This window comes from Acartia tonsa, chromosome 6 (assembly GCF_053477335.1).
Source record: "Acartia tonsa isolate MP-2025a chromosome 6, ASM5347733v1, whole genome shotgun sequence".
NCBI classification, from domain to species: Eukaryota; Metazoa; Arthropoda; class Copepoda; order Calanoida; family Acartiidae; genus Acartia; species Acartia tonsa.
This window is the reverse complement of record NC_137265.1, coordinates 22,215,499-22,229,838: the sequence shown is the minus strand read 5'-3', so window position 1 is coordinate 22,229,838 and position 14,340 is coordinate 22,215,499. Positions and strand designations below refer to the sequence as shown.

At 33.3% G+C, this 14,340-nt stretch overlaps 1 protein-coding gene across 1 annotated transcript in view; it reads left to right on the top strand.

The window, feature by feature from the left end:
* Window positions 1–1,602: 1,602 nt before the first annotated feature.
* Window positions 1,603–14,340, top strand: part of LOC145322108 (uncharacterized) — a 52,796-nt gene continuing 40,058 nt past the window's right edge. Inside the window, exons 1-9 of the mRNA XM_080163890.1 lie at window positions 1,603–1,691; window positions 2,357–2,477; window positions 2,985–3,379; window positions 3,812–3,902; window positions 4,939–5,070; window positions 6,207–6,288; window positions 6,735–6,961; window positions 7,690–7,792; window positions 8,017–8,099. Coding sequence (XP_080020016.1) covers window positions 1,623–1,691; window positions 2,357–2,477; window positions 2,985–3,379; window positions 3,812–3,902; window positions 4,939–5,070; window positions 6,207–6,288; window positions 6,735–6,961; window positions 7,690–7,792; window positions 8,017–8,099 — 1,303 coding nt within the window. The 5' untranslated portion in view covers window positions 1,603–1,622. The remainder of the gene's footprint in view (window positions 1,692–2,356; window positions 2,478–2,984; window positions 3,380–3,811; window positions 3,903–4,938; window positions 5,071–6,206; window positions 6,289–6,734; window positions 6,962–7,689; window positions 7,793–8,016; window positions 8,100–14,340) is intronic.

Genomic DNA, 14,340 nt, shown 5'->3' with positions numbered 1-14,340 from the left:
ATTTTGTTTTGGGGATGTATATAAATTTATCGTCCATCGTCTTATCCCCTTGGATCCCTGTTTTATAGTATATTTATATATATGTGTGAATTTATGTACATATGTATATGAGAATTTAACTGGCGGAAAGCCAAGTATATGCAATTGCAAAGCACATTGGGTTAAAATTGCCATGAAGCTTTTTAATATTTTCGGTGCAGAGAAATTTTCTAGTTTATAGCTAATTTAATTCTTTCGGTCATTTTATGTACATAACTCGGTGAGACAGACGTCCTTACTTACAATTTAACAATAAATATTAATATACTATATTAATTTTACTTCCAAGGGTTATGTAACGTTTGACCATTTTCAATTCATTGTGAACAGGAAACAAAAAGAACATTTGCGATTTATAAATAAATTACCAAAAACTCTTTGGGACTAAGCTCCAAATCAATACATCAATATTTTTAGAATCTATTGAAAAATTTGCTCAATAGGAAATCTGTTAATACCATCACAATTGAATAATATGGTACTGTTAAAGTAACCTTAAGAAAAATGATAATTATAATTCTATAAAAATCTAATAGAATTATGATTATAAACACATTTAAAATAGTTTTCTTTTATATTTTAAAAAAATATAAGGCTTTTTTATTTCTGCTAAAATAAGAATTAGAATTTGACACATTAGAAAGTATATGTTCTTGTAAAATAGTAAATTTTAAAAACTCGCTATCTGAATTTAAATATGTTTCTATACTGAAAAAATTATGGAATCTCAGCTACTCTGGTAATAGGATTTCTCTGTACGTTTATCTGGTCTGAACTGCTAAAATATTTTTTTTAAATATCGTATTTAAGTTGTTACTGCGATTCTTTTGGATATAATTGTCGTTTTTTTAAGGCGGAGAAATTCACATAATTTTGCCAGGGGTTGTAAGAATTTAGAAAGGTGCTAAAAAGCTGTAGAAAATTTGCTAAAGTAAGCGTTTTATTTTTGTTGTTTCATAAGATATCTCGGAAATAGGAAAGTTTTAGAAAGCTTTCTGCCTATAAACACACTTCTTACAGTTGCGCGATAGTTTTGTGCTTTAATATTGAGTTCTAATATTTTATCAATTATTGTTTTTACTTTTATTTATTATTTGTATTTCCATATTATGTTATTTATATATTCCACTTTTGTTTTATGCACCTAAAAATGTGTTTTTGATAGTTTTATCCAGTTTAAGTTAAGTGTAAAATGATAACATGTATAACATTATAATGCGCAATATGATTGAAAATATAATGAAACCATTTTTGTTCAAAATGATTGTTTTGTAATTTATTTTTATTTTGTAAATTCTTTTTTACATTTTGTAAACAAAGTAAAGTCTATTGTATGATTTTGATTTCCCCCTCAAACAGATATGATTTGTTTAAAAAAATAAAAATCTTTTTTAGGGAAGGTGAATTCTTACGGGCCCGGGCCTTGTTTTAATTTTCTTACTTGACCTACTTAAAAAAAACATCAAGTTGGTGTGCACAGAGTTTTTAAATTAGAGAGGGTGGGGGCAAGTCAGGCCTTCCTAATTTCCTTCTGCCCGCTTATGTTATGTTGGATTTTCAATATCTTAAAATTTTAGGTAAAAATGGGAAGAAGAAGGGTTGCTGAAAGTGCAGACTTTGTCTCCTGCGTTTCTTGTCCTTTCTGTGAACAGGTCAATTAGATTTTTAAATGACGGACGGATTGAAATAATTACAGACAGTCAAAGTGAGTTTTAAAGTAGCTTCGCTACTAATAATTTTTATATTTGTGTATTTTTTTAAAGTAACGAAGCTTAAATGTTTAGTGAATTAAGATTCTATGTTATATGCGCATTTAACCTATACATTGTTTTGTCCGTCTGTCTGTCGGTCTTTAAACCTTATTATTTAAAGGTTTCATGATATTCTTTGAGTTTTTGCATATTCTCTCTCTTTATTTTCTTTTCGTTTGACAGCTGAACAAACTGCTCTATAACTCACTTTATCCGTTTATCCATTCAATGATTTATTTGTGCTTCGCCACCGTTCAGATAACAATAGCCGTGATATAAGGATTTTTCCCCCTGTCTTTGTAATATCAACATAAGTATGTTCTTAAATGTCATTAGTGTCTAAACTATGTCAGCAAAATCCAAAATATTGTAAAATAATAGCATGTCGATATTATGTCAGTCATGAAATTTTTTATTATTACCATATAAGAAGAGTCTTTTGTCCGATGATTAGGGTGTCAATAACTAATAAACTGATTGGCTTCTCTATTTAAGATAAGCTTCATATAAGTCCGGTGATGATTTTAAGCTATTATGACAGCACAGGTTTACTTAATTTGCTTAAGGTTTCGTTCGATGCTGCAGACCATATGGCCTACAGAACACATCTTTTTGAGGATCATAAGATTACTAGGAACATTGACAAAATTCTAGAACTTTCTAGGCAATCTGAATTAATAAAACCAGGTATCATTTGATGTATTCTAGAAATATAAAAAAAATTTCTAGAATCTAAATTGATCAAACTAGGTATTTGTAATGATTTTTATTTTTTATTAGCCCATAGATTTAGTATTTGATATGTCAAGATTACAATTTACTGTTTATATTTATGCCGTTTAAAATGCATAAAGTGTTTACTTCTTCCATCAATGAAATTTTTTTTTAAAGCTTTCGCGTCATTTCGATGGTTTTAAAACTCTAAAACAGTGGTCTTTTAAAAGCTTGTGTGTCTGTCCATTTTCAAAATTTTGCTTAATTTTTTTTCTTCAGATGAAAACATTGGAATTAATTTTTATTCGTTCTATTCAGCAAGTGAATGTCTGTTGGATGTATGTGTGTCTATCCAAAATTTATGTATCTTACATTTTTTCGGGTTTGTATGTATGTGCATGAGAAAATATTAATCTTTTAATATTTCAAAAGGCAACCTAATTACTTGGTCAATACTTCTTGAACATTATTATATTTTAGCAACTCCTGTAACATCTGATGAAGACCAAGAACTCGTTGCTAAAGTTGACACTAAACCTGTTGAAAATCCGCCAGTGGCAGCAGTTGAAAATCCTCCAGCAGCAGCTGAAGAAAAAGAGTCCTTCAAAGAGGTGTCCCCCAAGGCTCAATCTTATGCTTCTGTTATGAAGGAGAAATCAAAGAAATCTGCAGCAGCTAAAGCTACTACTAGTGTTATAACAGATACACCAATTGTCGATAAGAAAAAGGAAGTAGAAAATATTACAGAAGTTGCTGCAGAAATACCTGTTCAAGAATCTTCTGAAGAAAAGCCTTCAAAGAAAAAGCAGAAACAAAAGAAAAAGAAAGAGGAATCAGCTGAAAAAGAGATCGGCGAAAAAGAAAAATCACCAAAGGTTTAATTTTACACATATTATATGTCCATCTGTCCATTTGTCTTGAAGACTAAGTAGAAAAATATTGATTAGAAATACTTTGAGTAATTTTGTAAGATAACTTTGACCACTTTCCTGTTACTTGCCTTGTACGTTTGTAATTATTACAACGTTCTTATTGAGATATAATACTTAAAAATTATATATAAAGATTAAATTATTTTTAAGTAGCCGGGTTTACGTGCCAGTTGTCTACGAAAATTGAAACTTTATTGAACAAATTACAATTAATTTTCAACCTAATTGTATATTTTTAGTTTTTCTGGAAGCCGGCTCAAAAAAAGATATAAATTTGTCAAAATCTGCACTATGATTTAAATAAATGGGCAATTCTATTATTAATTTTAAAAACTGATTACATAGTTGTTATAAATAAATAGAATAATCTTTTAGGCCGAACTAAAGTCAGCAGACAAAGAATCAGAAAAGGTAGAAACAGCTGCTGATACTGAACCTAAACAGACTAAGCAAAAGAAAAAGAAAGGTATGTTATTACTGAAGCTCAGAATCTCAAAAATTAACATTTAGCTTGTTTCAAATTTAAAATTTTACCTTGTAATTAGTCTTTATCCAACAATATTTCGAAGAAATGAATATAGAATACAGGGATATATTGACAGGGGAAAATTTGTCGTCAATTTGGGTTGCTAATATGGACCTCATTCATTGGTCGGTTCGTTCATCCAATGTGGGAAGGGATGGAGTAAATGAGGTGGATGGGAGGTATCGTTATTTGAGCCAGCTGCGAGTATCACTTATTGTTTAAATTAGAGTACATGAAATCTTATGCAATTTGCAAGTTATAATAATTCGATTTTCAAAGATCACCTATATTTGCAACACTATTTCTTAGGGAGTAATTTATGTATATTTTATAATCCGTTCTTTTTGATAAAAAAGCAAACTTGTAATTTTTTTTATTGTTATAGAGACTAACATTCTTGTTAGGCAAATTTAACTCATATTTGGGTAATACTATGTGCTTTATTGCTTGGAAACAAAAAATAATTGGTTCTACATATATATTCAGGGAATAATAATAATACCTAGATCTAATAATAATTAGAGGTTTTATTCAGTAAATTCTTATTTGTCTGTCCAACAAGAACTTGAAAACTACTAGATCGATCCGATTCAGAAAACCTAGTAATTGGTTCAGGGCTGGGCAGGTTTTTTACTATTTTATGGACAAATCCTCAAAAGTTGCAGTCCCCCCACTGAATTTTTAAAAGTAATAATATTCTGGAGGGAGGGGACAATGGGCTATTTATTACACTAGTCCCAAAAGTTTCATAATAACGTTTTCTTATTTGTTGGCTCAACAACTTTGGGAGAATGGGAAATTTTAGATTGGTTGGTTCATAAAGTTGAGAGTTTAGACATTTCAACCACTAATTGTAATCTCTAAAGGGGACATTTTGTGAATCAGCATTGGAGAGGTACATCAATTTATGGCCATTGTCTTATCCCTTTAGATCCCTGAATAACATCAAAATTATAACTTTGTATTTCTAATTCAGAGAATAAAGAATTGGATGAGATAGATGAAATATTGAAAATAGTGGAGGGGAAAGATGGTAAAAAGTCCAAGAAAGGAAAGAAGGGAAAGGAGGAGAAAGGAGAGAAATTGAAGGATACGCTACCCATCCCAGGTAATAGATTGTTCTTCTTATTAATAATAATAATTTTTCTTGGTTTGTTCGATAAAGCTTAATCCTTAACAGAAGGGTCCCCTTCCGAACCTTTTTTCTCAGCTCCTATCAGAGATAGTGGACTAAATAGGTTTTATATAAGCTTTTCATGGAGACCTGGAGGAATATGACCTGCATGATTATATATATAAATATAGGGAACCTGAAACTTACTTAGACAAGTATGTTTCTTATTATTAGTAGCGAAGCTACTCTATAATTCACTTTGTCCGTCCGTCCGTAACGCTATGGGGGAAATGGGATTTAGTCAGCTCCTATAAAAGATAGAATGCTGAAATTTTTTGATAACATTCCTATTATTAAGGAGCACAATTGACTATAAAACATCATTGGCGATCGGACCGATTTTTAGCAGGTTTTAGGCTATTTTTATATTTTTCACATTTTTCTCCATATCTTCAGTGTTTATGGTCCGAGTTTCAAAATTTTTTCAGTTATAGATATCAAAATTAAATTTCCCGTTTTTTAAAGAAACAACCATGACGGCCAGACTGCCTTTTAGCAGGTTTTAGGCTTTTTTTGTATATTTCACTTTTTTCTCCATATCTTTGGTGTTTATGGTCTGATTTCCAAATTTTTTTCAGTTATAGATATCAAAATTAAATATCCTGTCGTTTAAAGGAAACAACCATGACAGTCAGACTGCCTTTTAGCAGCTTTTTGGCTATTTTTATATGTTTTACATATTTCCCCATATCTTTGGTGTTTTTGGTCAAATTTTAAAACTTTCAGTATTAAAATATTTTTTTTTTTATGAGCATCTTTTATGTTATTTACTTTGACCGTCCTCATTATACAAAATAAAACAAGGTTTTGTGTTTATTTTCTCAAATAAATCTATTCTTGATTTTAATAAATACACTTTAAATCTACTTGTACGTATTCCCATCCATGATTTTTGTGCTTCGCTACTTATGGATGTTGTCATCCTTGTTTTGTACTACTTTGATATGTTTTCACTAAAATTATGGTAAAAATATCGCTTTTTTGAATCTACATATTCTTAATATTTCAGATAGTGGTGTAGTTGATATAAATACTATGAAATAAGTTGATAATATTCTTAATATATTCAGATAGTGCTAAGTCTGGCGTAGTTGATTCTGCTGCTATGAAAGAGGTTGATAACATTCTGGACCAGTGGTTTAAGGGAGGAAGGTAATATATTTTTCATTATGGCTTCCAAACCGATCAATATCCGGTGAATTAGAACCGGTTCTCAACCATACTAAAAAATCATGCATAGCATCATATTACAGACAATTTCCGCGAATATTGAAATAAAAATCATAAGATTGATACCAGTTTTTTTATTAATCTTATAATTTTCATTTTAATATCTGCAGAAATATATCTACAAAAGTAATGGTTATAGAATATACGTGGATTGGGGAAAAATTGTTGACAATTTAGCTTGCTAACATGGAACTTATTTATTGGTTAGTTTTTTCGTCCAGTAGGAGGTGAGGTAAGGGTTAGGGGTACTCGGGGTATCTTTCTTATAGCCCAATGCGAGTTTTACATTATTAGACAACATGAAAATCTGGTGTAACATCCAAGTAATATTATATCCATTAAAAAATGTAAACAAACGTATTTTTTAGTGACAACATAGATGAAGAAGTCCCCGATGAGCTCCCTGACATCACAGAAGATAAACCAAAACCTGTTGACAAAAAATCCGTCAAGAAAAAGGAGGATAAAAAGCCCCCGCCAAAAAAGCCGGAGGTTGTTAAGCAAAGATCCAAGCCTACGGTAGTGGAACCTATGCCTGTAGTATCTAAGCCAGCAGCAAAGAAGAATAAAAAGACTGTTGTTGAAGAGGCTTTAGGTAAATATATATAAACTATACTTGTAAAAAGTAACCAGATGCGTGTCTGTCTATCTGCGAAAACAGTAAAAGTGTCTGACTATGACGTCAGAAAAAATTAACAATTAACCAATGAGAAGCCAGTATTCACAATGGTAAAATATATAGCGGCCTCTCATTGGTTAATTGTTAATTTTTTCTGACGTCATAGTCAGACACTTTTACTGTTTTCTCTATCTGCCTGTACCTAAGGATATCGGTAACCGAAGAATTAATATGGTTCTCCTTTACAATGTGCAAAGAAGGAATGGTCGACTTACACCCCCCACACCTCGTGTGCCCGTTAAGGCCTCTATGGGTATTGCTCCTAGTTTATCTTAAACACAAATGATCTATTCTTATGTGTGTGAAAATTTGTCTTTCAAAACATGAAAGTTTTTTGTTTTTGATAAGATATAACTTAACATTTCTAAAAAGCATTTTAAGGTTAAGGTTAGGTTAAGGAGAGGTCAAAGAAGAGAGCCCCATAAATGTAGAGCTACAAATTAAAATATAAGGGAAGGGGTATATCAGGTCGGTGTTCGTGCACTTCAGGTAAAGGCCCCTCAGAAGTAAACCCAACTGCAAGGATTAGGCATCTATAAAACTAACATCCTTATGGGAATTATTAGTGCCCAACAAACACTTTGTGTGTAGGCACCTATAATGATTTTTTAAAACCACAAAAATAATCTCTATATAAATTGTAGATCCTGCCTCATCCAACCTAACTGAACTTAATGACATTCTGGATGAATGGTTTGCTTCTGGTAAAGTTGAGGAAGAAGATGATAATCAATTTGATAATGACAGGTAAATAAAATGGACAAAATGGAGGAAAATATATCATTTTCTTGTATTCATTAGAAACCGATCAATATCCGGTGGATAAGAACCGGTTCTCATCAATACGAAAAAAAACATGTATGTCTAGCATCGTATTATGTCCAGTTTTCTACGAATTTAAAAGTGAACAATCACAATGTCGGTACAAACAGACAGACATCCTGTTACTTTTATAGGATTCCTATATTTAGATTTGAGGAGATAACTGATGATAATGAAATAGCAGATATTACTGAAGTAAAGGAGGATTCTGAAGAATCAAATGATAAAGAAGGTAATCTTTGTGGTAATACATCTTCGGATCATGAAAACGTTATAAGTTTAGAACGTCTGAAAATTTAGCCTCAAACGCACAACGTACTTGAAATATCAGATACAGAATGTTGTGTAGAGGTATTTGTAAAGCATGTCAAGACGTTTCTATGGACACATCAATATCAATTCTAGCTCATTCAAAGTTCATCTAAGGTCAAATCTTAGGAAGGTAAGTTATGCCCTTTTTTTTGGGAAAAACTTCGTTTTCTTTAAATAATCCACATCCACATTTTCTCAGTAATGATTATATTTACTTAAAAAGTTGCAATATCAGTTTTAATCCGATTAAAAGTCCCTTACTGGTTCATTCTGTAACATATTAAAGCAGAAAGAAAGGGTATAATTGAACTGTAAATTACACTGGTACCCAAAGTTTTATAATCACGTTGTCTTATTCGTCGACTCGAAAACTTTACACTCAATAAGTTTTATCATAGAAAAGGGGACTTTGTTTATCATCAATGGTAATTTACATAATTTTATTATCCACTGTCTTATCCTTTAAGATACCTGGGTGTCTCAACCATGACACTTTGGTTGAGCTTGACTTCCGAATTAGCGGGAAGTTCACGAGATCAGTTGGCGAACATACAAACCCCCAATACCAGGAACCATCAAGTTTCAACAGCAGGTTTGAATATAGATTTATTGATGAAATTATTTCAAAGACCTGAAATTACAATATCAATTAGTTCATAATTCCAGTCATTTATAACCACGTAATCTTATTTGCTTTTTAAAAATCATTTTTCTCTACGGTAAAAATCTTTGGAAACTTTGGCTTTAAAGGAAAATTATTTGGTTTAATAAATTATTGTTAAATGCAACAATAAGGCACATAAAAATTACTAAAACATATATTAAACACAATTAAGTTTCATGCTTAGCTGGCTAAAGCCTTTTTAAAACTACATATAATCGTCCTATACACCATACTTCTTAATCAAATTAACAAATTCTACCTGAAGTTCCTATGGTTTCAAATCCCTGGTATACTAGGGTCGTTCACACACTATGAGACCAATGATAGGCCCAATTTTGTTCTCCGAAATCTTCACACACTCATGTCTCATTCAAAAGTGAAAAACGTGGGCGCATATAAACAATCCATGCTGCGTCACTTTATGAAGGGAAAGTCAAAAAAGACGACATTTGCGCTTAATTCTAGGATTAATGATAAGGAATTAATTTCGTACTTGATAAACACAAAGCTTCCTCGAAAAGAGGTTAAGACACACCCCCCGTTTGAAAGTCAAATTAACTTCCTTAACGAGATTCAAGGTTTTTTGCGCTGAGCACTAGCAACATTTCTCACTAAACTCAACTCACCATAATCACAAGAGAATGGCCACATCCCGAAAACGTGACAATTTTGCTCCTAACTAATGAAACCCCGTGAAATGCATACACAATATTATACTCCTCACTAGGACTCATAATACCTCACATTTTAGGATAGAAGGATGGGGATTGGTTTGTACCATACAACATTCCATGCACATGACAATCACAAGATCACATACACAATCCTAAAATAGATAATCCTATTAATCATGATGTTGTAAATATAACAACTATACTAAATTATAATCATTTCATAATCAATAGGTAATAAATCATTATTAATAAATCAATAAGTACCTACGAAATCAGGTTGAAATGTAAATGTAAACAAATAATGGTAAAAATAAAACGAAATAAATCTTAGACAAGAAAATTAAGATTTATAGGTACTTAAAACTAAATTTGTTAAGCATCAAAAAGAGTAGTAAGAAAAATTTTTTCAAAATCCTTGGGCAGAAAGTTTTTCAAACCTAATGAATAAGAACTGTAATATCTTAATCAACAATAAAACTTTTTAATACTTAAAGAATAGCAAAATAATAATATCTTCGTTAGAATTTTCATCGGAATTATAAAAAAAACCAATTTTTCTTTGTAAAAAATATGAGACTTTAAATATGAATTTTCAATCATTCCTTGATCTGAATAAAATGTTTTACTTGATTGAAATTCATATATAATTTTAAAAAAAAATCTGCTAAAAAATACTTGATTTTTTTCTTAGAATAAATATCGAATCACGCAACCTCGACACATTTATTCCTTTTTGTTAAACTTTTCAGGTAAGTTTTATAATGAATTGTACTTTTGAAAAGAAATTAAACTCAATAAAATTAAATTGGAGCATATGAAATAGAATAAAATTTTATCGCATTTCATTTGATTCTTATTTTAGGCATAAAAATAGGCATATGAAAATGTAGCTTTTTACTAAAAAAATGTTCTTAGTTTTCATAAAATAAGAATCAATTATTAATCATAATTTTTAATAACCGCTTTTATTTTAATATCTGCGATAAAAATGAAGGAAAGGTTAATTTAAAATATGCATAGTTTATCTTAAATTAATTCTGTGATATTCATATAAATAATAATCAATAATTTAATAATATCATACATCGTGTTCATTATTATAAATGCTTATCTCATAGAAAATAGAGTTTATATTTAAACATGAACGAAAATATATGTACCTAGGAAATAATTGCTATAAAATACTTCTCAAGGTTTAAAATTGCCCTGTCCGAAATCGCTAGGTACATATATTACTACGAATCTCTGCTCTCGGAATGAAGAAAAATCTTTACGCGTGGATTATTAGGAATCCTTGCCTCCGGAGTGAAAGAAAAAACTTTATTTGCTTACAAATTAAAACAAATATCTTGATTTTTTGCGATAATCTTTTTAAAATAATAATAAGAAATATTTTAAACATTATCATAATAATTTTACATGTTGTGTTCTTTACTTTAATGCATTATCTCATACGAGAATCTGAGAAATAACATTTTTTAAGCAAACGTGAACCATGAAAAAAAATACCTCGAAAAATAATTCTTAAAAATCTATTTTTCTCAATCTAAAAAAAAATCTGCAAAATCATTTGGTAGTTAATACACACAGACTTTTGCTTTTCAAAATCATACTTAAAGAAACAAATCTTTTAAAATCTGCTTTAAAAGTCTAAACAATTTTGTAGAATTTTTGTGCTTGAATATGAACAATAAAATTAGTTGAATAATGAATACTTATTCTTTGCAGAACCTTTTTAAGTTCCCTTCACAAGCTTAATATATAACTTGTCATATTTTTTCTTTTAAAGATCATTTTCACATAAATAGTTTATGTTGTAGATTAGATATGTGTGGTTTGAAATTTTTCAATGACTTTCTGGCGGCAACACCCGCCATATTTCCACCCGCTATTTGCAGGCCTCTTACCCTGTGTCGGGCGGCAAGGTTGGCAGCAGCCAAGTCGATTCTTGATTCATGATAGCACCAGGGCAAGTAATAAAAGTGTGACTGTCATAAAATTTAGAATCATCTACCGGCTTTTGTCCGGCCGGAACCGAAACTCCCGTCGGCTCTTGTCCGGCCAGAACCGAATTTCTTATTGGCTCTTGCCCAGCTGGAACCGAAACTCCCGTCGGCTCTTGTCCAGCTGGAACCAAAACTCTGATCGGCTCTTGTCCAGCCGGAACCGAAACTCCCGTCGGCTCTTGTCCGGCTGGAACCGAATCATTCAGCGGCTCAATACCCGCCGTAACAATATTCTCAACGGCTACAGTATCGTTACCAATATCATCAGGAATAACTGCAGCACAACTAACATCATTATCAATATTAGCCACGGCAACACCCACCGTAGCCATGCTGTCAACGGCTGCGGCACTAGCAGAACCAAAAGGTTCATCAGCAGCGTTACAAGCAGAACCAACAGGTTCAATAATAGCAGCTACGGCAGACCCAACCGGCTCATTATCAACAGCTACGGCAGAACCAACCGGCCACGCACTCTTATCAACAGCTACGGCAGCTTTATATGCAGATTTCTGCTGACCAGCTCCATAGTCAGCACTTGTACAGATAAAACCACTACCAAAAATGGTTCGCCACAACATAGACTGGCCCACTTTCTGGTAGGTTGATGGAAACACGTCAGGATGTGTATTTCCAATGATGATATCTAAGCCTCCACTAATATATGTAAATCTTTCTGGGGGCATCTTAAATATTTCGGCGGCGGTTTCCGGATGGACCGAGCGCATCTCATTGCCACCTCCGAGGTTAGGCATAACAGCTGCCTCAAACTCTCTCAAATTACCATCCCTGTCCTTCAGATAGAACACCACATTGCGGCAGGATGATTCACTACCGTCAGCAACAGAAATGTTTGTATATCTGCCGGTAGATTTCAGCTTCAACTTGTGGGACATCTTCTCAGATATAAGTGGTAGACTCGCACCAGAATCAAACATGACGGCGGCATGGCAGGCGCCGCCGCCAGGTGCTACAACTGGAACTATTTGCAGCAGGAAGGTACATGTGCTAGGCGCAAAACTTGATTTGTAGACTGTATTCACACTAGCACTAGCCTCATGCAACATACGACTATGATAACCGTCGCAATTATTGGTGCCACAGACACCAAGCTTATCCGATTTATTACAATTGTCAGCAGCATGACCCTCACACAGGCAGAGTTCACACAATTTATTCTGCTGGACAACTTTTTTTCGGTCAACAACATCCATCTTCTTAAATGTGGGACAACGGAAAATAGGATGTTTATCCTCGCAACTTTTAATAGGACATGCACTATTCCACTTGGAAGTTTTGTCCTTTCCAGCCCATCCATTCTCATTGTCACTGCGGCCAGACACTTGCGCGGCGGCAGCTCTGTCACGATTTCTCTTGCCGGCGTTAGTGTCATAGGACATATCACCGGCCAACATGGTACCCCTGGTCCTCTCCAGCAGTTCTACAATCTTCTGGATGTTTGGTTGGTTCATGCTACCTAGCTCCATCATAATTTTGTCTCTCAAATTTTCAGGGCACTTGTCTTTAAAAATATGAATAAGAGTTAGGTGATTGTAATCCTTAGCTGCAGAACCAACGATGGCTTCTACCTCCTGCATCATGCTCTTGAAGGTAGCAATTGCGCTAACCACGTCCACAGGTTTATCCACAGGTTTCATCTTGTTCAACTTAGTTAAAATCCTCATGAACCGGCGAGTGTTTGATAAAAACATCTGATCAAGAAACGCCCATTGTTCATTATGATCTCTAATCGCTGACACTTGCTTGCGTAGTTCCGGGTTGGTTATCACCTTCTCCATACACAACATCAGACTTAACCTCTGGTCAGCAAATCCATAACCAGAGCATAGATCCTTAAAGACCTGTTTAAAGTTTGGGTAATCCGTGTCAGTACCGTCGAACGACGGCAACAAACTGTTGTCCCAGCGCCCATACTGCGGGTTGGAACTCCGAATATCCACGGCAGACATACTTCTGGAGAGAATGGCAGGTGTCCCACTCTCATCCAAATTAGATGAACGACGTTCCATCTCTCTAAGCCTTCGGTACATATCACGTACTTCTTGGCGCAACTCCATGGAAATTTTAAGCACTCCCATGTCCATCTTCACCTTCTCAATGACGTCGAGGTTCCTGGCGACAGTGCTTGACCTCGCGTCATCTGAATCATTGTCAAGCCAGTACAGAATTTTTGTACACTGCTCCAACGACGCGTAAACTTTATCTGCAACAGTTTTCTGCTCACTAGCTTCATCCAAATCACGCTTAAACTCGCGCAGCTCACTAATCTCCACGGCAGGTTTTAGACTTTTTATTAGGTCAGATTGGTCCTTGACCTCACTAAAAATGTCACGAATTGATTTTACAGTCACATTTTCACATGAACTAAAACTTTGGCAGGCTTTTAGATTGTCATAAAACACTTTTAACTGTTCATCGAAAACTTCTAGCCTTTCACTGCCAATAGCGATAGCTCGCTCAATTTTCTGCTTTTTAGTGAGCACCATATTGATTCACTAGGTAATTATTTCACAGAAAAATTGTCAATGTTTTTTTTTTCATCAATACACTATATGCTATTGATTTATTGAAGAATGCTAACGCCTATTCTTCAGATTCTTTGAAGAATGCTAATGCCTATTCCTCAGAACCATTTGAAATTGCTTGTGCAGCGCCTTCAACCATCAGGTTATTTGAAATTCGCTTGTGCAGCTCCTTCAAACTCCATTCCTTTGAAATTGCTTGTGCAGCTCCTTCAAACATCAGGTCATTGAAATTTGCTAACGCCTAAACTTCAAGTCCTTTGAAATTGTCTCA